Source organism: Protomyctophum parallelum (genome assembly GCF_964188405.1).
Source record: "Protomyctophum parallelum genome assembly, chromosome: 8".
Taxonomy (NCBI): domain Eukaryota; kingdom Metazoa; phylum Chordata; class Actinopteri; order Myctophiformes; family Myctophidae; genus Protomyctophum; species Protomyctophum parallelum.
Genome location: NC_139703.1, coordinates 12,805,117 through 12,830,971, shown reverse-complemented (window position 1 = coordinate 12,830,971; position 25,855 = coordinate 12,805,117). Strand labels below are relative to the sequence as shown.

The 25,855-nt window shown below is 41.3% G+C and overlaps 1 protein-coding gene across 1 annotated transcript; it reads left to right on the top strand.

The window, feature by feature from the left end:
• Positions 1–454: 454 nt before the first annotated feature.
• LOC310863199 (DENN domain-containing protein 2D-like) lies at positions 455–25,829 on the top strand. Its single transcript, XM_083771376.1, has 13 exons — positions 455–693; positions 7,284–7,383; positions 7,536–7,696; positions 10,222–10,337; positions 13,798–13,867; positions 13,973–14,050; positions 15,077–15,217; positions 15,575–15,723; positions 16,366–16,537; positions 19,016–19,066; positions 19,632–19,713; positions 21,288–21,530; positions 24,881–25,829. The coding sequence occupies exons 2-13, from the start codon at positions 7,293–7,295 to the stop codon at positions 24,967–24,969; spliced, it is 1,443 nt and encodes a 480-aa protein (XP_083627502.1). The 5' UTR covers positions 455–693; positions 7,284–7,292; the 3' UTR covers positions 24,970–25,829.
• The last annotated feature ends 26 nt before the right edge of the window (positions 25,830–25,855 follow it).

The window sequence follows — 25,855 nt, the reverse complement described above, 5'->3', positions numbered from 1 at the left end:
AACTTGGTGTGTGTATTTCTAAGGACGCAAGGGATGGGTCCGGACCCAGAACGGAGTCCAGGGGTCCTTCCCCCTAGGCCTAGTAGTGCTTTGCTCTCAATCAATCAATCAATCAATCAATCAATCAATCAATCAATCAATCAATCAATCAATCAATCAATCAATCAGACTACAGAATGTTATAAACAACTCAGCCAAATTAGAAAATGTAAGAAATAATTAGTAATGTATAATGTATTAAAAAAAAAATTATCAAGTCCATGACAAATCTGTCGTTTTTTAAGGCGAGCGTCTTCCGTTCCACCCTTAAAGTATACTCTAAGGTTCCACCACCAACCAAAAATAAACCCCTTGATTCTTGGCTTTATTTTGAAATACGTCCACCGGAAGTCAAACACGTCTAAATTGACACAGGTTGTGGAGGTTCTGCTTTGACAGTCAGACACACGGCAGAGATACAATGTATCACAGCTCTGATGCTGACCGCCCGACTGACTCCAGACCAGCAGCTACATAACTAACTAAACGCTAGTTTGTGTCTACACAAATGTGAAAGTGATGACAGTGGTGGTGTGTGGGAACTGTGGTTAGTGTTTGTGTACCTGAACATACAAACTACGAAGTACTACCAGAGACGAGAGGCAGTTTGTACAAACAGACCCTCACCCGCAGCAACACACGCTCCATTCAGAGGTAAGTCAAGTCACTTTAGTTTCTCACACACTCTCTCCAACACCCGCTGTTGTTGGAAATAGGTATTTCATTATACTACTTCGTTAGTTCGTTGACAACATCGCTATGATTGATTGTATTTTACTTGTATACGTACTTTTACTACTTTCGAATTAAATCCCCAATCAAACTATTATTGTGTGTGTGTGTGTGTGTGTGTGTGTGTGTGGGAGTGGGAGTGATGCGCAGAAGTTTAAGGACTTATTTGTGGTTAGTAATTTATGAAGTTGCAGAAGTTGCAGCATTTTTTTTTTTTGCATTTTCCCTTTCAAAGAATCCTTAAGTTATTGCTATAGCACCCTGGTTCTCAACGTCGGGCCCGGGGACCACCAGGGGTCCAATTGGACCATTACAGGTCTGTATTAAAAATGGAACCAAATTGACCCAAATTGACCCATGAGTCCATTTGGTTAAATAAACGTATTATTATTATTATTATTATTATTATTATTATTATAACTATGATTTTACTGTGTAGTTTGGGGTCCCATCTCAGAGCTTAAAAATAATAATTGCATCAAATGGGGGTTGTGCACTAATGAAAACCAAACTAGGGGTAGAATTGTTGAGAATCACACTGCCTCCAGTTAGTAGGGATTGGTTTCATCAAAGCAGTGGGCTTTTTCTGATGCCTTTTATGCCTATTATTAGTATTATTAGTAGTCACATAATAATATTTTGTACGTATCATGACTCAATTGTGTTCCAACTCACTAGTTGAGAACCATGTTTCTAAGGGTTAATTTAATGTATAGGCCTGGTCTTCCAGCCAGTTGTTAAACTGACATAATTTGTAGTGTCACAATGACAAAGCAACACCGTTTCAGATAAACATCTAGACCTCCAAGCAGAACCCAAATTCTACTGAAGTTTCTGACTTTTTGACGACACAGAATTTCAGAAAAGCTTTATGTAGGGTCCCGAAAGGGGGTAATAAACATCCTAACTGTTGGTGAGCAACACACAGTAGTACTGACACTCCTGTCAACTCACAAAAATGCTGCAGGTGGTTTTATTATCAAACTGAACTAGCCCAGCCTGCTCTACTGGACGACCCAGTTGACAACATGATCCGTCTTCTCTCACTACCAGACAGTGTTCTTTTTCTTCTAAGACATGCTAGGCCTTATACAATGTATCATACATAATCAGCCGATCGCAATTATTTTCATAATCTTAATAATCATTTACAATGAATCTGTAGAAATGTCACTGTTGTAAAATGTTGTTTCAGTCATAACTCCCTCGATATAAGGAGCAAGTTAAGTGTGCGTGACGGAAAGAATAACATCCCGGATACAAGCGGCCAAAATGAGTTTTCTCATCCTGGTTTTATTTTATTTATATATATATTTTTATTAACTCATTGACTGAGAGTTAAAACATTGTCTATAACTACCCTTGCCAGCGATTCAGAGTGTTTTCACGAACCGACTCTGTTGTATTGCTTACTAGCCTGCTATATTTTTAATCTGCTGTAGTTTTGAACCTGAACTGGAGAACAAACCACAATATAAGCCTAGAGTTTCATGCCCCTTTAAACGTCTGGAAACCTGACCTCATTCACCCTGTAAACTTCAGCAGAGCTTTCTATCTTCTCTTTCTTCTCAATATGTGAACCAGCTCTCTGTTGATTCACCAACATGAGCACTCCATTCTGACACACTTAAATTGATTAGCAGTTACATAGGTCACTTTTATTTACTGTCTGTTGCTCTCTCTGCCTTTTTTACACAATCTTCCCATAGTCTATCTGAATTACAGATAAGTGGTTGTTAAACATTTTATATCAATGATTCCCAACCTGTGGGCCATGAGGATATTGCAAGTGGGCCCCCAAATTATTGACAAATCACTAAGAATTGAATGATGATATAACATTAGTATAAAAAGTTTAATAATAATATAAATCTAATAATATATTTTCTTTAAAACCTTGAAAATGTTAGTTTTCATTGTGTTACTAATACTGTAGTGTACATACATAGGAACTTAAAGTAGGCTATACTACGGTAGTTCCATTGATCTGAAGCCAAAACTTTGATTGATCATTAAAATAAACACCCTCTGAGAATGCACATGGCCCTCCACATGACCCATTCGACCTCACCGCTGGAAGAAACTCACTCAATGTTAATAATATTTTTTGAATTGATTGATTGAAGTATTTATTAACAGTTTGCAGAATGGGTACAATTCACATGAAAGCACAACTTAATACAAAGACTTACTGTTACTGTGGAGTGTGGTCTGTGTGGACAAGCATTACACTTGTTTACAACAGGGTCCACCATTTTCAATTCATCAGAACATTTAGAGACTACAAATATACACTTAAAAAAACAGGTAAAAAGGGAAAGGACACAAGGGGGCGGGCCGGATTCAGATTTCACGTGGGGACCAGTTTCGAATTGCAGCCCCAATTCAGCCCCAATTTTTGAGTGGGCCCTGATCCAGAAAAGGTTGGGTACCGCTTATTTTACCATATTATTCTGCATTTATCCATCTCTTGCTCACTGGATGGACTGTAGTATTACATTTACAATTTACACAATTTACACTCACACAGTTACACAGAAACCAGCCAGATAATAACTGTTTAGCTACTGTAGAAGGTAAACTAGCTAACCTGGTATGTCCACACAATCAGGAAATGGAAAAAATAACCTGTTACTAATGAATAGGAACTTAAAGTATAGTAATGGACTAAACCTAGTTAATATTTAGTCACAAACTTCTGTTAATACTTTTGATTGGTTAAATATTTACAAAACCCACTGACAATGTGTGACACATTTAACCACTTTCAATCTGACTTCACTATTTTGGGCATGTAAAAATATTCAAATAAATAAATAATGATCTACAAGCTCATGATGTGACAGGTTGTGAGCTTGTGAATCGGCTATTTTTGCTGCTTTTGCATGGCATACGATGAAGTGTAAGCCAAACTTCATGCTGTAAAGGTATAGTACATATTTGAAGGCAGTACATTTAAAACACATTTTTGCTTTGCACTGTGGTCTACCGTCTGTTTCCCCAACACTGGATCTGGACCCATTTGTGGGTCATGGACACACTGTTTCCTAGTACAATGTTTGACAATAATCGGAAATAGTGAAAATAGCAGATCTACAAGCTCTGCTATTGCTTGTGGATCAGCAGTTTTTACTAGTTTGGATCCCAGGAAGATGTCAATTTTCTCTTTTGGGGGGGTGCCCACTGGCCATGTGGTCCAGGCGCATGCCACATGTATAGGCTTTGGCTTGACGGCGCGTTGCGTGTTCGAGTCCCATTCATGACGACCTTTTCTGCATGTCTCTCCCCTTCTTTCTCTCCCTTTTTCCTGTCAATCTCCACTTGAACTATCAATAAAGGCAGAAAAGCCACACAAAGAAATCTTAAAAAAAAGGAATCTCTTTTGGGTCTCCAGCTAAAAAGTTTGGGAACCACTGCAATAGAACACTCACTTGTGTTATATATTAATTTATGAAAAGAACACAAAAAGATGGACTATTTTATTGGTTTCTGGCTGCCCAACACTAACGATACATCTGATGCCTGGCCCCTGATACAAAGGGAACAATATTGATAGCCATCTTGACAGGAAACATGATTGTTGATGGATTAGTTGGATTAGTTTTCAAGGAACTCCAAATTCATAATTATGCATTTGGCCGCAGACCCCCATCTGAAAAGAGATTGTGTCAGCCCAGGAACCATAAGAGAAGAGTAGACCCCAGACCCTAGAACCAGTGCATTATTGTAAGAAATTAAACTTGAGATCTTTTAGTTGGTGGACAAAAAATCCCCTCCTCTTCCAAGACACTGGAGTCCTTTTTTGTTCCTTCTAGTCAACACAAGTTGAGCTGTTTATTTGTATTGCACAGGCAATTGTATATGCTTTAAATAAAACATTTATTAATATTTGAATTGAAATTGAATAGAAAAAGAAGTATAGAAGTACCGGTAAAACAGAAAAAGTACAGTTACAGTGCCAAATAAAAGGCAGCAGCAAACGGAAAGGTTTTCCTTCCAGTTCCAGCAGACATGCAGTGTTTTAGGTCAGGAGATAGTTCTAATCTCACAGGGCTCAGCAACATATCTAATCTCATGAAAAGTAGAAGACGGATCCGGACTCACGAATATCAGGAGGAGAAATAGTAAAAATATCGAAAACAAACATGGTGTGTTTGTTTGTTTTCTTTATGCTGATGGAAACCATTTGCGTTCGAAACATCAGTTGGTGTAAACATTTAAATAAAGACTTTTTACTCCTATTATTCGTTAATTTTAATGTTTTTATTTTTATTAAATCACTGAGTGAGCAATTGCGTGTTCTTCTCGGTTTTTATGCCTAGTCTCATGTGTTAATCTCAGAGGTGCTCCACATGTAACTCTTTTGTTTTCGCTCTCTCTCTCTTACCAACTCTCATCCAGCCTTTCATTTTGTCCCTGAACCTCTGGCACACTTTTCCTGTTGTTCCATCTATTTCCTCTTCCCCCAGCCTTCCTTATCTAGTCTCTCCTTATGTCTAGACTTTACTTCAGTGATTTCCAACCTGTGGGCTGTGAGGATATTGCAAGTGGGCCCCCAAATAATTGGCAAAACGCATAATATTTTCGCATTAATATTAAAATATTAATGTAGAGGAAAAAAGTCATGGTATGTTTTTTTTATGTAAAAATTAGTTATCATTGTGATAACGATTTTAGTTCCATTGATCCAATCCAGAACCCAATAGATTGATCGATTGATCATAAAATAAACATGCTCTGAAAATGCCCACCCAGGTAATAATAATTAGTCAGAACCATCCTGTCGTTAGATGAGTGGACCCATGGGCCGGCCCATAAACACTTTTGAGATTTTCAAGGGGGCCCTGGGCCTGATCCTGGAAAGAAAGTTGTGAAAACAAAATTCCAGCCTTTAATTTTTTCCCTGAAATCTTCTAAATCCTCTCGGTGGCGTGCTATGAGCTTGTAGATCTGCTATTTTTCAATAGCTAAATTATAACATAATGTTTAAAACACCAAAAGGGGTTCCCGCCCAAAATGGATTAATCATATCTGCTCATATCTCACACTGAAGACCTTCCATATCCAGAGCTGGGTAGTAATCCAGTTACATTTACTCAGTTATTTACTTAAACCATTAAAACTTGAGGCCCATTCTAGAAATGCCTTCTGAATCGGTAGTTCTCAAACCTTTTGTACCAAGGACCCCCAAATTGATTTATATATTTGGCTGCGGAAAAGTGACGCGCTGTGAGCTTGTAGATCTGCTATTTGTGAGAACCACTGTTGAAAAACGTATGTTGCAATCTATACTGTATAGCTAAAATCTAAAATGACGGATCCTTTCTTGGTTAATTAATATATACTAGTCCTTACCCGTTGTGAGATATTTGCCCCCCCTTGTGGCCGTGAAAGGTAATAATAAATAATAAATTAATTAATAATCATTAATGTGTCAAATCGAAAAAAGGGCTTCGTTACGCCCTCCATATGCATATGGTCAATGCCTGTGTGAAAAGTGGGATTGATTGGTGCAGGCTGTAAGGAGTTACAGCACTGTTTCTGACAGACACACACACGGACACACACACTCAGACATTCGGTTAATTATAGTATGATAATTGCCCAGGCGGTGGCGTAACCGTCTGGGTACCCGACTGGTAATCCAGTCGCAGTGTGCCGCGGGTTAGACTCCCGAGCCCGACACGGCCTTTACTGCATGTCTTCCCCCATCTCTCTCCCGTTTCCTGTCAGCCTACTGTCTGTCCCTTCAAAAAACCAATAAAAGGCGTAAGCCGCAAAAAAATATCTTAAAAAGAAAATGAATATATATAATTAATAGGTTAAGTAACATTTTTGAATAAATTCTCAAATTAAATTGTTTCACTTTTACATTAATTCATTTTTTTATTTGAGAGTATAACAGTAAAACGTGGTACTTTTATTTTGACCATTTTCTTTTTTTCATTCTCTCAGGACAGATGTGTTTATCTATTGGACAAGCACATAAATAATTATTTATTTGGATGACTGTTTTTACTTCTACTCAGTCTTTGGCCACTCTATAGCTCTTATTTAGCTACTCTACGGCTCTCATTTAGCTACTCTATAGCTCTTATTTAGCGAAGCCAAGCAGTTACCTCCTGATCTACTTCAATCATGTGCTCCATTGTTTGCTCCTCTCCACAAGCACACAGTGAGCTTGGGCTACTGCCCCCTTTGTGGAGGCTGACCAGCAGGGGGTTTGACCACTGTCTCCTGACTGAGGCTGGTACCAGGGACCTGTTGGTTGGGGTTTGTTTGAGACCTCCTTAGACTCCTTAGTCCTTTTCCCAAGCTGATTGGAGGGTGAGGTCAGCTGGCGGGGTGTTCTTCCAAGTTGGTCTAGATCAGGGGTTCTCAACGTTTTTGGCTGGGGACCCCCGAGAAATGCTTTGGCCATGTCTCGCATCTATCTTACAGGCTCTGCCTGTACAGGATCTCTGGCGTTCACACTAAAGGACACCTTCCTCTGTGTTTCCCCGTCTCTCCAGCCTGTCAAGATGAACAGTGACGTCACTACTAGCAGCCACCGGCCAATGAAGCGCCTCTCTACCATGTTTGCTTCATTACAGGACAAGTTCTCCAGAGAGCGTGAGTCATCATGTTAACCATACACTGTGTTTCGTCCTCATTGGGCGATCTGAATGAAAAAATACCTTGTAGTGTTTTGCCAATTATTTGGGTGCCCACTTGCAAAAGCTTTAAAGTACAGCGGCCGTCTTGAATCAATGTTCCTGCATTAGGAGATGAGCGAGAGCCAGCCCCTGCCCCAGTGACACCTTCGGCACAGGACCAAACACAGCCCGGTGACCAGTTCTTCTTTGAGTACCTGGTAGTGGTCAGTCTGCACTGCAGCAAGCAGGACGGCTCCTACAAACCAGTCATCATATACCAGTTCCCCAAGGTTGGTGGATTCGTTAACCACATGAACCTTAGAATTTCTCCTATCCTCCTGGGACAAAAATTTGGCAAAAATAGACTATCTCCAAGCTCACAGCACGTGGCAACATGCCATTGTGATGCTCTCGCTAGGCTAAGCAGGGGTTTTCAACTGATTGTGAACCAGGGACCACCAACCTAACTTCGAATCAACCTGGGGACCACTATTGTGTTGGGTGCATGGGGAACTGGGGATATGGGCTAAGATTAGTGCTTTTGTAAGTTAACACTTGCTATGCATCCCATGTGTATACATCCCACTGTTTCTCAAACGTTGACTACTACTGGTAAAATGTCCTAATAATAATGACTCAACCAGACACTTCCCCCTTCTTGAGATTCTAACTCCCTTTTTCTGTTGAATTTCTTGAACTCCAACTTGTCATTAAATGACGACATGGATGGACTCATCACAGGTCACTAGTTCACGGTTTCTCAACTAGTGGAAAGAACATTTAAAACAAATTACATTACCTACATTACTAAATGCATGGTCAGGGACCACATGCAATACCTCCACGGACCACCAGTGGTCCACGGACCACCTGTTGAAAACCCATGGGCTAAGGCACTGGTTCTCAGTCATTTGAACGACCCCCAGTTTGACATGCATTTGGTTTCCAGCTATCAATCATTTAGATGGGGACCACATTGGAACCCCTTCAAGGACCCCACTTTGAGAACCACTAATACCTCCCCGAGGGGCATGTCATTCCCCCTTTAAGGAACATGAGTGGCTACACAAATTAAAGTGTATTTCGGGTGCATTCACACCTAACCTGTTTAGTTTGATGAATATGAACGCTTTGGTTTGTTTGAACAGACGAGAGTGATGCCCTTTGAATTCAGGTGTGGTTAGTTTGTGTTGACATTGACACAGCCGTAGCATTTGTGAGCCAAAATGAATAGAGGGCAGACATGCAGCTATGATGCCTCTTCAGTATATGGGCCAAAGACCAAAGGTGCATCATCTCTTAGTGACGGCCTCTTTCTGACTCATCTGATGTAATGATGTCTGCATGATTTTTGCTGTCTTTCACAAGAATAAACTTTGTTCTGATTTTACACCATCAACATTAAACGGTATGTAAACAAGAAATGGTGCTTTCCCACTGCATGGTACTGGATCGACTCCAGATTGTAGTAGCATGTATTTTGTGTTCCTCTATAGATTGTATAGCCTGAAGATCCTCATAGTGCCGACTCGAGTCTTGTTTATCTTGAAAAAAGTCTACAGTCCAACAAAATAACTTTTTTACTTGACCCTTACTCAAAATTGCAATTGGAGTATTTTTTATTAACTAGGTAGATATTTGTATGGAAAGGACTGATGTTTGTATAACTTGATACTTAGTTGTTTTGTCCCTGTAATCATATGAGTAAAACAATTCAATAAACGATAACACAGTGACAACAAGACCCTCAAACTATAACACTGCGACAAGACATGGTCACAGTGGACGCAGTAGAGGGTGTGTGGGGCTTGTGACGTCTAGTAGTGAATGATGAACGGGCCGACCCGTTGCCCGCAGGTCCTGTGGGTTGACCCCGGGGGGGTGGGGGGCGGACGGGTCAAGGCCCCCCCCCTCTTTTATTTGAATAGCAGCCTAATCAGCAGCTAATCAAAAGATTTTTTTGAATTAATTATATTTTTTGTTAGTTAGAACATGTCTAAAATATATATTTAAGGTGATAGCTAAATAAGTGTCATAATCCGATGAATCGATTCATCGTTTAAATAATCGGCAGATTAATCGATTATGAAAATAATCGTTAGTTGCAGCCCTAGCCAGGTGTAACAGCTAATGGGGATCCTAAATAAACTAAACTAAACTACTACAATATAGTCTAGGAAAATTGGCCTCAGATCCTGTGCAGCAGGGGCGTGGCCCAGTGCGTTGCGTTTCAAATGAAATGCGAATCAAAAGACAGGGGCGGGTTCCACATGGAGTGGGCGCTACATCTAAATAAGACGAAGGGAAACAATTGCTCCTTGAGCGGTGGTGGCCTACTACAATTCAATTTGGAATTGGATTCCTTTCGGACTATTTTCAAGGTATGCACAGTGCTTCAGACCGGAAAGGGGAGTGTCCGCTCAGATTCTGAGCGCAACGTACTTCCCTCACAGGGATACGGTCCTTTTTCCCCAGAAGTCTTTCTCGCCCGCCTAGTGGCGAAAAATAAAACTTCTGGGAACTCAGATTAACTACAATATGGCTTGGACAGATGTAAATTGATGGGAAACCCCCCACCCCCCTCTCTCTTGAAAGAAACGGGACTTGCTGGGTGTTTATTTTTGCAGGTTGCGGGGTGGGCGGGTCATTGATTAATATATATTTTTTGCGGGGTGCGTTGGTGCGGGTTGGTTCCCATGGCGGGCCGGGATGGGCGGGTTATGAAAAAAGCCAGCCCGTGCATCACGATTCACTTCCATCTAGAGAGAAACAGATCTGTACAGTAGTGAACTGTGTGTGTTCTTGTGCGTTGCAGCTCCCACCAGACTTGGGTCACTCACAGAGGGAGGAAGAGAAGAAATCTCGTGAAGCCATTACACTCTTCTGTTTCCCTGAAGGAGTCGACTGGGCCCCGCTTACAGAATACCACAGGTACACGACAACGGCCTCAAACCTTTTCATGTCAAGGACTCCACAATCTCTGAGAGGTTCCATTTTGTACACTCAGAGTTATAGACCTGGAAGGGTCCGTTGGGACACCTGGTGGTTCTCTGACCCAACACTGAGAACCAGTGATAGTACATGGCAGTCAGTGGGTACTGCCCAAACGGCCGTACAGTCAGATGAGTCTACCCTATACCTCACACAGAGAGCTAGTGGTGGGGGAAAAAAGAACACTCATTTTAATGAACAAGCTGTTCACGGCAATGATCCAGTCAAATGATTTGTTCAATTCATTAGCGCTATTGTCTAGTGAAACGCAACACAACTGCGCGGCTCGCTTGTCTGTCTCGGGAACAGCCATCCCTCCCATCCCTCCCATCCAGGCGGGTTAGGGGTGTGGCTTCACCCCGGCTTGGTCGCACTTTGCAAGCCGGGCTGTGGGCCCATTCAAAGCATTATCTCTCAGGGTGCTACACAATTTAGGCTTTTAGCAGACGCTCTTAATCCAGAGCGATTTACATTAAGCAAGAACAAAAAGCAAGGCAATACATCACATGAAAGCATTTATCATGAAACATGCGTAAGCTAAGAAAGTAACAGTGGAATATCTATATAATGAAACTATACATATAAACTATACATATATACTACTATGCTATACATATGTACTATGGCGTGCTATGACTATATACAATGCAATTATAGTGCTGTCTACATCCTGTAAGTTCACTTAAGAAATAAAACTAGTGTTGACTAATCATCACAAGTAGCTCTTATTTTGAAGAGGAAGTCTTTTTCGGTTGTAGCCAACTTCCATGGTTCGAGGGGGGCCTGATCGTGTCATCCCCCCAGCCCAGTACTGACTTGTTCTGCTGCTGGGCAGGGGACGGGGGGCATGCATGAAAGTACTGACTTGTTCCGCTGCTGGGCAGGGGACGGGGGGCATGCATGAAAGTACTGACACAGTACTGACTTGTTCCGCTGCTGGGCAGGGGACGGGGGGCATGCATGAAAGCGTGAACGTAACGGTTTCAGGAAGTGATCTAGTTTGTTCATGTTCACGGCAATGAACTAGTTCATTTGAACGAATCGATCATGAATGACCCATCACTACAGAGAGCGTTATACCCTACACTCAGGGTTGGGAGGGTTACTTTAAAAAAGGAATCCCCTACAGTTACAAGTTACTTGCTAAAAAATGTAGTCAGTAATCCCGATTACTCCATTTAAAAAGTAACTACAAGTTACTTTCAGTTACTTTTGGATTACTTTTAAGTAAAACTCAATTTAATTAGATAATACAAGTTTTACCATTGATAGACAAGAATGTTGAGCCTATGAAATTAAGATAAGGACAACTGAAATATGGTTAAGGTCATTTAATTGTTAAGAATTTGACCTCTCTGAACAGTTACATTACTGTAGAGTAATTGTGTCAACTTATAACAGATCATATGAAAAATGCATCTTGACCTACAGAACCATTTTGATTGTTTGATTGACAACAACCAACAACTTTGACAACCAACAACTTTGACAACCAACAACTCCATCCATGTGTGGTCAAAGTGGCAAATAAAAACTCTTTTTGACATTCCTGGCTGACACTCATTTAGATAGACATGGCATGAGTTTAAAACATTGACTAGACAGTAAAGACTCATTTATATAGTCTACAAAGAACTCAGCCCTATACAATTATATTTATACCCCGTAGGCTACTCTTTAACCCATTCTGGGCGGGGTTCCCTATTTGTACCTTACCCCCTCAGGCCGGGAACCCATATTTGGGTTCTGTACAGTATGTACAGTATTCAAAAATGTAAAATTTTTGATTCTGCTATATCAATATTTGAAGTTTTTCAGAAACCTTAGGTCAGGATTTAGAGGCGTTTTTAGAATCGGCCTTAGGCCTGAATGGGTTAAATAAAAAGCCTCATTGTATTTGACCTAAAAGAGAAGACTGCGCTAACCATTATTTATCCCCCCCAATCCAATATATCATATATTATGCTCTCCTATCTAGTATCTCTGCAGTGTTGCCTGGTCTGATTATTATAAGCCACATTGGGCTTATTTTTCTGAAGTTGCTTGTAAATAATGGTAGAACGGTTGTGAGCTTGTAGATCGTCTATTTTTAAATAGCCAACATATATAAATATGCACATTGTTTAATGGACGATATATATAGCTTTGAAGTGCTTGTGTGGCCTTTTATAGTCGCTTCTTTTGGGCTTGTTTTCATAGACCTGGTTGCTTATTTCTCTCGCAAATTGGCAACACCGCCCTGACCAGCAGCAGCCTCCACTGTGAGGATTTTACACAGAGTCAGAGAGGTGCGCGCTGCGCTCAACTCCAATCCATTCCGTTTGGTGTTATAATAATTTATAACTTGTTTGTAAAAATGAATGAGGGGAAGGGGAGAATGTAATCCTCATGTAACCCCCGTTACAACACCCCCGTTACTGTAATCCAGATTACACATTTTAAAATGTAATCTAAGACGTTACAGTTACGTTTTTTTTTACTCTGATTACAGTAACGGATTACATGTAATCCGTTACTTCCCAACCCTGCCTACACTGTTTACAGCAAATGACCTCGGTACATAGAAATACTGTTATATAAACAGAGAAACTAACTTTAATTCAATTACATTTGAATACATTGCTGCTACTTCTCGCAAATATGTTTATACTAAGTGAATGCAAAAACATAGAAATACTGCTGTCAACTTTCAAAAGTATAAAGCTAACGTCTCCTATATGAATGTATATTGTATAACTATCAGAAAATGCACAATATTTTTATAGTTTCACAAGATGTGTTGTAAAGTGTCTTGAGACAACTTGTTGTGATTTGACACTTTAATAAAATTGAATTGAATTGAAAGATAGTATCACTGAAAGTATTAACGTAACACAGCTCTGTTTACACCTTTATTTTATTCCTATTTATATTAAATATGTATTTACATACATACAAATATACATGTTTTATCTTGATTGTTGCTTTGGCAATGTAAACGTATGTTTTCTCATGCCGATAAAGCTCTGTTGAATTGAAAATGTGAATTGAATGCGTTATGAGCCGAGGGGCGCTTTGGAAATCGTGGTCATAGTGCTTGCATGCAGCGTTTTATTGACATCTGCAAAGTTCAAACCGATCAAACATTGCTGTGCTCCATTGTCCTGATCTATGTTAGTAGCACAAACACAGCCACACACAGCTAAACATGGGCTTCTCATGTTGGTGATATCACCGGGTCAGGCACTGCCTGGAGGGTCAAAAGAGGAGGCCTGGGCTACTCTCCAAAGGTTTCCAGGTTGAAGCGCCAAGGGCACTGCGCGGACATTCATTCGTTTCAACATTCATATTTCCATGTGTAATATTGAAAAATAAACAGTGTTCATGATCATAGTCAGCCTGTGTTTGTGTTTGTTTCCAGTGAGACCTTCTCTTTTGTCCTGACAGAGGTCGATGGAAGTAGAAGGAACGGATACTGCAGACGATTACTGGTGAGTAACAGATTTTAGATTATTTGTGACAGATTATTATTTATTACAGATTATTATTATTATCTGATTGTTTTGTTTTTGTTTCGTTTTGTTGATGACCTGAAGCCCCATGGCAAAGGGGCGCGGCCACCAGAAGCATATTGCATCATCAGCAAAGTGGCTTGTTTTGGTCTCTTCTCAAAGGTGAGATGTACTCACTCACACACACACACACACGCACATGCATTTAATTAAGCAATATTACACAAGAGTATGTGCTTCACCATCATTAATGGCACGCCTGCGTTGCTGCAGGAACGATCCGATAGCAGAGTTCTGTAGGCAGCGCAGAAGTGCATTAATGAACAACACAGTAAAGGTAAAGCACAACCTCGAGTGTAATATTGCTATTGATTATTTAAAGGTATATTCAGTGATTTCACTCAAAAAACCTTAGGTTTCGTTTTTGGCTGTGGGACCCAGCCTTTCGTCCAATCAGGATAGAGAGTCAAAAACGAAACCTAAGGTTTTTTGACCCCCAGGGATTAACTGAGGACAGGGAGGAACTCCTTATATGGTCAGCACACTCTATAGTAGGGAGGATTATCACAACAAAACAAATAAATAAGTGATATTTGAATTAAGTGAAATCACTGAATATACCTTTAACAGTTACCCTTAAAATAAACATGTCAACTCAATTTCATTATAACTACGGTATTCGTAAAAAAAATATATATATATATTTTTTTTTATGACAGATATAGCTACTACGACCAAAAATGTCGCTAGCCTAGTAGCAACCCTATCTGGGAGAGCAGCGAGATTAGGCGTTCCAACATGCTCATTTAAGCATTTGGCTATTTCAACCGCTCGGATTCGAAACGACCTGTATTACTGTTATTCCACAATACCCCTGCATATGAATTATGTATGTATATACAAATCATAAAAATAAATATGTATGTTCGCTCTAAATACAAAATCCTCCTTAGATCAAAATTCTGGGTGTAAATAAGCAACATCTGCTATGTTAGCCGAGAATAGGGACGGTAAGTTTCATGTGTTTAACTACTTAAACCCTCTAGACTTGACCTGATTTGGCTCTGTACTTGGACCACTTTTTCTTTCTACACCTTAATCTCTTCGTCAAAAGTAGCCACGCTGCGATGTGTCGTGAGCTTGTGGATTGGCTACTTCTGGCTAATGTTCCCATCATGTTACTGTCAGATCTTTGATGAGGTGGAGAAGCGACGACGGAAGTCCATGGCCATGATCTACCCCTTCATGCAGAGTCTGAGAGAGGCAGCGTTCCCTGCTCCTGGAGACACCGTGGAGATCAAGAGCTTCATCCCTGAGTCTGGCACTGAGGTCTTTACCATTAGTCTCATTAACCCATTTAGACCTGAGGACGCATCTGTCAACGCTACCAGCTTTTAGATCACCTGCCATTTTTTAAAAATCGTGAAAATGTGTGCTAATCTTTGAATATATAATCTTTCACAGCAAATGTTTTAACGCAAATATTTGTTTCTGGGTGGTCCCATTAACCCATTAAGGGTTAATATGTAACACTGAGGTCTGTACCACCATGTCACATTAATATGTAACACTCAGCATTTTACTATATATCTGGCCTGGGTGGTGCATGAATGTGTATAATACTCACATATGTCAAATATACGTATCTATTACTGTACATATATTTGTGTGTGTGTGCGCGCGCAGATCATCAGTCTGACACGGCCATGTGACTCGTGGTTGGAACATGTGGACTTCAGGACGTTGTTCAGCTATCTGTCGGACCAGGAGGTTCTGCAGGTGTTCTCCTCCACTGTGATGGAGAGACGACTCATCTTCATCGCTGATGAGCTCAGGTGTGGGGCTTTCTACACCTCAATGTACAGGGATTTGGGTGATCGTTCCCTAGCCACTTAAACCCCATTATCCTACTATAGACGTGTCTGTAGTTTGTCTGTCCAACTGTATGTCCGACCGACTTGAAACCAGTCACCGCACGCCCTTGAGTTTGAAGTCGGTCTGTTCCATATATGGGCATGACCATATCTTATCGGTAGAGTCGGCGGTAATGACATGCCCCAAACATGTACACCAGGTTGAAAGTGGCTAGTGACTATGAACATCCTCCAGGGCACTGCTTACAAAACAGTGTGTCAGGGCACACTGGGGCCAAGTGTGCCTTGGGATTTTGTGACACAAAGTATACGTACAATTATACAAAACATGGTGCCTTATTATCAGTACTTTTAGCACACACCCTTTTCCAATACACTACAAAAACATGCCGATTAATAGAAAGTGTGGAAATTGAAGGAATATTTAAACACTTTTGGGGGGAACATCTCACAAACTTTTATAAACTAAATAATATAATATATTTTATTATGGCACGAAACTGACGCACGGGAAAGTTTAAAATATGGCTTAGGTGGTTAAGTGTGTGTGTTTGTGTGTGTGTGTGTGTGTGTGTGTGTGTGTGCGCTCGCTCGCTCGCTCAGCACTCTGTCCCAGGTGCTCCATGCTGTTGTGGCGCTGCTGTACCCGTTCACCTGGCAACACACCTTCATCTCCATCGTTCCCAGAGTGCTCATAGACGTGGTCATGGCTCCCACACCCTACCTGCTGGGAGTTCAGAGGAACATGCTGGAGCACATCATAGACCAGTCTGATGTGAGTCTAACACACACACACACACACACACACACACCCCACCACATTGGGTGGTGCAGGGGAAAAGTACCAGTCCACCACTGGATAGAATCTCAGGGTTCAAATCTAACGCGGTGCACCCGTGTTTGTCGAGTGTCTTCTAATCTACTCTATACCATGGGCGTGAATACCCTGCCGCAGACAACGCAATTGCGTTGGTAAATTAAACTACTAAATACGGCCAAGGGTCTGCAGTGACCACCACCGGGGCCTACTGACGTATCGTTACGCCGCTGGTCTATACGAACACAATTGCCAGTGTTCAGGGGAGGGAAGCCAAGTGAGGAGGACAATGGTTGTCTCTGTGCGTATGTCTGGGGTAGAGCCTATCAGCGGGGAATGTTCAACAGGAGGAGGAGGACAGAGGCGCGGGCTACAGTACTGTATATGCTCCTGGTGAAGGTGAACCAAAGGGAACAACAACAGTGACAAGCAGCAGCAGTAGGAGGAATGAATTGGCATAACGACTAGATTGGGATGAAAAACTGTGATACAAATAATGATTATAATTAATTATAATAAACGCAAAACGGACAACATTATAGAACTGGACCACATCATAGAACACACTGACGTGAGTGTCTAAGGCCACGTTTACACGGCAACGATCAGAATAGAAAACGACTATAGACATAGCATTCTCACTTTTCATTCAGCGTTTACACAACAACAGTGATTGAAACCGCTGTAGTGTGCATGCCAGATAGACCAGTCACGCATGTGTAGAACCACTTCCGTTCTTCTTCACATTTAATATTTTTACATCGATCTAATGGCACACGCGGCGTGAAATGATGTGAGCCATGATGTCACATGTTGCAGTTTACATGTTTTTTATTACATGTTTACATGGAGACGGGAGGTGGAGCGTTTTCAAAGGTTTCCACTCTGGAAGGGGGTTCACTTTATTGCGTTTTCAACCGCCGAAAACACCGTTTCCGTCTAAATGGAAAGCACAGCTGATATTTTATTTTTCAGTTTTCTAGAGAGCGCTGCCGTCTAAACGGGGCCTACAGTGGCACTCAACACCACACAACACACTGTTACGACCTGGCCTAACCATGGTGTCAACACCACACTGTAACACACTGTTACGACCTGGCCTAACCATGGTGTCAACACCACACTGTAACACACTGTTACGACCTGGCCTAACCATGGTGTCAACACCACACAACACACTGTTACGACCTGGCCTAACCATGGTGTCAACACCACACAACACACTGTTACGACCTGGCCTAACCATGGTGTCAACACCACACAACACACTGTTACGACCTGGCCTAACCATGGTGTAAACACCACACAACACACTGTTACGACCTGGCCTAACCATGGTGTAAACACCACACAACACACTGTTACGACCTGGCCTAACCATGGTGTCAACACCACACTGTAACACACTGTTACGACCTGGCCTAACCATGGTGTCAACACCACACAACACACTGTTACGACCTGGCCTAACCATGGTGTCAACACCACACAACACACTGTTACGACCTGGCCTAACCATGGTGTCAACACCACACTGTAACACACTGTTACGACCTGGCCTAACCATGGTGTCAACACCACACAACACACTGTTACGACCTGGCCTAACCATGGTGTAAACACCACACAACACACTGTTACGACCTGGCCTAACCATGGTGTAAACACCACACAACACACTGTTACGACCTGGCCTAACCATGGTGTAAACACCACACAACACACTGTTACAACCTGGCCTAAACATGGTGTAAACACCACACAACACACTGTTACAACCTGGCCTAAACATGGTGTAAACACCACACAACACACTGTTACAACCTGGCCTAAACATGGTGTAAACACCACACAACACACTGTTACAACCTGGCCTAAACATGGTGTAAGCTGATAAAGTGGAACTCCCCTCTTTCCAACTCCCAAGAACCGCCAGCAACAAAGAATGTTCAGCCTCTTAATGGATTCTTATTCAAATCTAGTTTCTTCAGGGCGCCAGCCAAAAACTAAAAGGAACCAAACATAAATGACCTAAACTTGCCTAATCAAATCATCAAATCAAAAGAAACCAAAAGACAAATCACTAACCCAAAACACAGGAAGGAAACAGGATCAAGAAAATGAAAGACTACCCACCCCCCTACCAAACCCAGGATGTTAAAATCAATAAAGACTACGGGTTGGCTGGTAAGCTGGCTGGGGGGAAAAGTCACACCCGTTTGAAGTGATGGGCGCTCATTGTACATCATCATGACGTAAAATAGACACTATGCCTATGTGCTCAGACTTATGACCAAAATCATCCATTCATTGTCAATGGGAATGTATGTGTAAGACCAAAATCTACACTAATAGCTGAATATAGGAGCCCTCAAAAATTAACAAAATAAAGTGTGTGTGTGTGTGTGTGTCTCTGTCCCTTTGTCTTGTCAACAGATGCTGATTGTAGATTTGTCAGCAAAAGCTGAGAACCGATTCATAACTAGTGTGAGTATTCATTGACTGTTTCAAAAACTGTGTGTGTGTGTGTGTGTGTGTGTGTGTGTGTGTGTGTGTGTGTGTGTGTGTGTGTGTGTGTGTGTGTGTGTGTGTGTGTGTGTGTGTGTGTGTGCGCACACTCATATCTTAGTGTATAGAAACCACAAATAAGCCACACATTTCTCCCTTATGTTGCGTTCCTCTTCAGAGTCACTGGTATTCATTTGTTACTTGTTAAAGTCTTTTTTTCCACAGATAGACACTTCAACAGGGTCAAGAACATAACCTCATTATATGTAATGTAATTACAAGCTTAAATCCGTACCAGCTGATTTCTATTTCAAGTTGTGTGTGTGTGTGTGTGTGTGTGTGTGTGTGTGGGGGGGGGGCATATAGCGCTGTGGTCATTTAAGGCTAACGTTGTATTTTACATTATGTTAACCATGTTAACCATGTGTTCTTGCTTACTGTAAATCGCTCTGAATTAATTAAGAGCATCTGCTAAATTCAAATTGTAATTGTACAGAACATGATGAATGTAGCTTCTCTCTCTCTCTCTCTCTGCTGCTCCCAGATTGGAGATGAAGACTCCATCCTACCAGAGAAGATGCAGGAAGACCTGCTGGAGGCACTGAGCTCCAAGAAACAAAACCTGAGTGAGTCGTTTACGACCGTTCTGAGTGGCTGCGGTTACAGTATGCACAGAATGGATTCAGAATTAATTGATTCCGAACAGAGATTAATTCATTCCCAACTGCTTACATGGAACTTGGAAAAAAAAGTATTCCTCGTTCCTCAATCGTTTACATCAGGGGTTCTCAATGTTTTTGGCTGGGGACCCCCGGACGCTAAGTCCCTCCCCAACCCGTCCTTATCCAATTGGCACGCTAGCAGCGAGGAGACTGGGCAAGCTGTCCTTCTCTCCCATTGAGATGCATGTTAAATGACGGGATTTCTCCATAATCGATCAATTCAGTAGCAAGAGCTTCAAAATGTCTTCTAAATCTAGTCAACAAGGCCTGCAGTAGGCTATGCACTGGACAAATGTCTTCTAAATCTAGTCAACAAGGCCTGCAGTAGGCTATATGCACTGGACAAATGCGCATGACATTTGTTCAATAAACTAGAAATACAAGGAAATGACAGAGGGAGAAAAACAGTAAAACAATCAAAGTTTTCATGTTGCACAGTAAGACTAGTCATTAGTATTATTGCCATCACCTGGGTGGGTCAGTCATATACGTAACTTTCCCAACAATAAGCTGTGTATGTGTTAACCCATTTAGGCCTGATGTTGAAATAAATAAAAACGACAGGACCGGAAAATAATTCCCCATTCATTTTTCCCATAGACGTTTCAAAAAGTATTTATTTAAAGACCTTTTAAGCCTCGGACAAAGCCAACTCTTGTTGTGACAAATCATGGGCTGATCAAATAATTAGAAAGAAGAAAGAATGAAAAAACACCAGATGTCCCTATTTTATGTATTATTGGCAAAATCTTTCAAAAACAATATTTTTCAACATTTTCTAAAATGGCCAAAGCTCACAACATGTCACTATTTTTGTACTATATAAAATAGTTCTTAATATTTAGTTTGAAGTGTAGCACCTGTCTGTAACGACACATTCGTCAAATGAATCAATTCAGCCAGATCACATCAATTTACAATTGACATCAAATTACCCTCTTGTCGAGAGTGACTTAAAATAAGAAAGTTAAACAGATACATAGAATGAGTAGTGCCTGACAATACCAGACAAGTCGCCCCTTTACAGACAAGTCGCCCCGGGTGTACAGCTGGCGGAACTGCGCTGGCTGGTATTCCAAAAGTAACCGAAGTAAATTATGCTTAAACGGTTAAACCTAACCTTAACCTCAGTAAAACTATGCCTATACCTAACCCTATACCTAAACTTAACCCCAGTAAAACTATGCCTAACCCTAAACATATTTCTAACCTTATTCTCAGTAAAACAAAATAAAGAATACAAGAACCGTCTGCGGAAAGAAATCGAGGGGCAAGATGGTTTAGGGGTCGACTGTACCTGATGATACCTGTCAGTAAACTAGGATCACAGCATCGGCCTCTAAACACTATACTATCAAAATAATAACCTGTACATTGAAACTATAGGATACCAGGTAAACCTCTGCAATCTTGGATTCAAAACCAAATCGACCCACGAATTCTAATCCTGACGTTATCCCCCCCCCCCCCCTTTCCAGCGTCACAGGAGTTGAACGGCGTAGTATCGGAGGCCTTCCTGTCGTTCTTTGTCAGGACGGTGGGTCATTTCCCGCAGCACGTGAAGCACGGCTCCGGGGGTCAACCCGGAGTCTTCCAGAGGAAGAGCTTCTGTAAGGCCGTCGAGCCCAGAGCCAACCGGCCGTTCGTCAAGAACTTCGTCAAAACCCAGATGTTTGACCTCTTCATCCAGGAGGTGGAGAGACAGCCGGCCACACAGGAAGGTAGCTATACTGTATTTAATTTGCATGGCTGAGGTCTGAGTCACGTAAAACAGTCGTTCTCAAAGTAGGTTCCTGGGGAATCCCAGGGGTCCTTGGCTTAGGCTCCAGAGAGGTCCCCAACTAAATGATTGGCTGCCCCCTCACTGTGGAACTCACTCCCAGCTCACATCAGAGCTTCTCCCACCCTCACCACGCTTAAAACCACACTACAAACCCACCTTTACAGCCTCTTTGTTGACCTTTCTTTTATAGTTTTATACGCTTTTTAACTCATTTTTCCTAATAAAATTGCTTTTATTTTGTTTTCTGTAAAACGACTAGAAAAGTGCTATAGAAATCGTATGCATTATTATTGATAGTTAACACATTGTATGCTAGAGTTTTCTATTTGCTCAGGCTTGCTGGTGCTAAGCGATTAACATTGGACTTTTGAACTTTTTAGGGGCCCACAGCGAGGGGCCTCTTATAGCGAGAATCACATCGCATAAATAAAAAGTAGGCCAAACATGTCCACTTCAATTTAAAAAAAAAATTATGATTCTACCATCTTCCATTCTGGAGATATTGACCTTTTTCTAAAACCTGCTTTTGAAGGCACGCTGCTCGCTTGAAAAAACAGCAGAGATATGGAAGGTTGAAGTTGACAGACATTGACAGACAGATATAAAAATGAACACAAATAATATCATATACATACTACACACTGAATGAAAGCCCTGAATGTCTACTTTTAGGAGGAAAACAAATACACATGGTCCCATGTATAGTTTGTCAGTAATTGGCTATTGAATGCAGCTTGCGCCCACCAGAGAGGATTTCAGAAAATGCATGGACCAGAAGAACTATTATTCACAAAATAAGGCCTATAGCGAAATGTACATACTATATACCGTATGAAACAGAAGACTCTCTGCTTTCATAAGAAAAATACTTCTACTGTAATAATAATGAAAATCACACCCCTGTGAAGTGAGCAGTGCAATGTTGCGCAACATTTACTGCCAATTACTGACAAACTATATTTGTATATATTTGTATATTTGTTTTCCTCCTAAAAGTAGACATTCAGGGCTTTCATTCAGTGTGTAGTATGTATATGATAATAATTTATTTATGTTTATATCTGCCTGTCAATCTCTGTGACTTTAAACCTTTATAACTCGCTATGATAACTTCATGAGGAAATGCTCACTTCACAGGGGTGTGATTTTTATTATTATTACAGTATTAGTTTTTTTCTTATGAAAGCAGAGGGTCTTCTGTTTCATACGGTATATAATATGTACATGTCGCTATAGGCCTTATTTTGTGAATAATAGTTGGACCTGAACAACTGCATTCAATATCCTACTGACAAACTGTACATGGGATCAATATTATGTATTTGTTTTCCTCCTAAAAGTAGACAATTAGGGCTTTCATTCAGTGTGTAGTATGTATATGACAATAATTTATTTATGTTTATTTTTATATCTGCCTTCAGAACGATAGTATAACGGTGAGATGCGTTACTGGATCGGTGAGTTTAGTGGTTGAGGTTGACATGTCTGGACATGTTTGAGGAAAGAAGCACAGGAGAGAGAGATGATCAAATAACTGGCTGCTTTGTTGGACAACGCTATCTTCACTTTGTTTGGGCAAAGAAGCAGAGATCAGCGATGGAAAAGAGTTTTATCCACGGCAGATAAGTAATGACGTATTATCGAGGGACCGCCATGATCAACTAACTGCCTGGGACCGAGGCTACGTTGTCACCAGCCAATGCAGCCATCGCTATCCGTTGTGTGATTGTAGCCTTTTTATTCATTATAATTGCAGTGATAAGACCTATATCACAGCCGGGCGTCTCTCTCGATACCGTGGATATAGCCTACATCCACAATCACACAACGGATAGCGATGATGGCTGCATTGGCTGACGAAGACGTAGGCAGTAAGTTGATCATGGCGGTCCTTCGATAATACGTCATTACTTATCTGCCGTGGATATAAAGCTCTTTTCCATCGCTGATCGTGCTTCTTGCCCAAACAAACAAAGTGAAGACGCGATGGCGATCCACACAACGGATAGCGATGGCTGGTGAAGACTGAAGACGTAGCCAGGCAGTTAGTTGATCATGGCGTGTGCCGTGTGCGTGTTGAAAACGTTATGAAATGGCGATCGTTGAAGATTATTCTTGGTTTATATACTGGCAGAGGGCAAATCGACACGACTGCGTTATATCTTTTTCCGAGAATGAGAGAGGGGTGCAAGGCGATTACAAGGCGCAGTGTGGCCTGGGGCCAGGGAACTCAAACTGCAATGCGATCCGGGCAGAAGAGACTCAGACTCCCCCCACAAAGATTCCTCGGGAGAAACCATGTAGAAACAGGAGGGGAGGGGGAATCGAGTGTATTCACAGACACTAGACTACTACTAGATGGGTAACTCCATTTTAGATGCCCTGACATCTGCGTTGGTCTATGCCGTTGCCGTGCAGACCCATACGTGTAATGGAGGCATTGGAGGAGGGAGCGTCTTCGCCACAGACAGACCTCTTTTCAGGAGGGAGGGGCTTTTTACTCCCGGATCACATATTGGAGCTTCCTGGAGACGATCGCTGTTATTTTCCTCGGTGTCCTGGAGCATAGGACGTTGATGTACAGTAAGCAATAAAAAAACGTATAAAACGTATACATACGCTTCGCGCGTACGGCGTTCGATATTAATAAAGCGTATGGATACGTTTCCAGCATTTTTTGTGTTAAGAACCAAATGGACGGTCCCCTTACAGGTCTGTAACTCTTGAGTGTACGGATGGAACTGAATGATCCGTACACTCCCAAACCCTTTTTCCATCAGGGTTGAACCGGTTCGGTTATTTTTCCAGCCTTATATTGAACATTTCCACTGAACATGAATTGGTTCAGAACCCTATAAGTTTGTCCGAAACTGGAACCAAAGAATTACCGCCGGTTCTGTGAAAGAATCAAGAACGGAACCAATTCTAGAACCAAAGTTATTTTGGTGGTGACGATGGTTGCAATAACTCAGGAGGTACAGTACATCGGCCGACAGGGAATCTGAAGGTTCCGGGTTTGATTTCCAGCTTCTCCAGGCTTGGTGTTCTGTGAGCAAGACACTGAATCTCTAATGTGTCCCTGTGCGCCCCCTTGTGGCTGCAGACTGCTCCTAATGATGGGTGTCAGGTGCAGTATAAAAATACCGTTTACAGTTGGGCTATTAAATGAGAATATATTGAAACTGACATTTAGAACCAATAACCAACTTAATACTGCTCATGTAGGTTAATCAAATAATCAAGAAGCAGGTCTTTTGTGTTGACGTTTTGTCTTTCATTGTGTTTCAGGTTTCTTCCACAAGAAAGTTGCTGAATACCAAGAGAAAGAAAAGAAGAAAGAGAAGGCCAAGAGTGGATGGATGAGAGGGTTAATGTGATCAGAAGAGGGTTATGGATGAGAGACTGTTACCGTGAACTGTTCATCTATGAGAGGGTTAATGTATACTGCTTATGGATGAGAAGGTTACTGTGAACTAGTTATGGGTTACAGAAAACTGCTCATTTGGCGAGGGTTGCAGATGAACGCTCAACACTTGAATGTTGTGAGATGTCGTTCGACACTTGTCGCTCAAAGCTTAAACTGCTCAGCTCCTTAGCCGATTTATAAGCTGCGCTTCCAGATCGGTGTTCGATGTGCAATACCGTCATACGACAAAGCATAAATGTGCCATTTCTGTGAACTGCTGTTGGAAAAAAAATAACTTTTTGTGAGTCGTTGGAAAGACACTCCAGTGAAGAATGTTAATGTTTAATATACTTTTTTTTTTCATTGATCTTTGGTAATCTTAAATGTACTGTTTTATTTATTTTTAGTGTTAATAAAACTAGAGGTTTTTGTGACAGACTGGGCTGATGGTATTTGTTTCATGAAAATAAAAACGCAAATTTTAAATGTTGAAACACTGGAATAAATAATTATTCTGCCAAAAACATGGTTTTCTGTCTATTTTCAGCTGTCCTATATGTTTCCCATCAGTAGTTCATTTTTGATTCTCTGTACATAACAAGCCCCTTTCATTTCCTCTCGTGTACTAATAACCATGAATATTTCCATTTCCCATCAGTGCAGTTGTGTTTGGAGACACTTTCATTTTCTAACTCCTTACAGGGGCTCAGGAGGTATTGTATTAATTTGTGATAATTTCTTGTATTCAGTGGCTTAGTAAGCCACGGACACGGTAAAGCAGAAACTAGTGTTTCTCAAAATAAAAGGAAGGGTACAGGGATGTTTGGGGGGCCCTGGAAACGATGTTTTTTTTAAAA

Coding starts and splice junctions, on each gene's coding strand:
- LOC310863199 (XM_083771376.1), top strand. CDS start 7,293: ATGAACAGTGACGTCACTACTAGCAGCCACCGGCCAATGAAGCGCCTC. Junction 13,868..13,972: donor GATACTGCAGACGATTACTG/GTGAGTAACAGA, acceptor GATGACCTGAAG/CCCCATGGCAAAGGGGCGCG. Junction 19,714..21,287: donor CTCCAAGAAACAAAACCTGA/GTGAGTCGTTTA, acceptor CCCCCTTTCCAG/CGTCACAGGAGTTGAACGGC.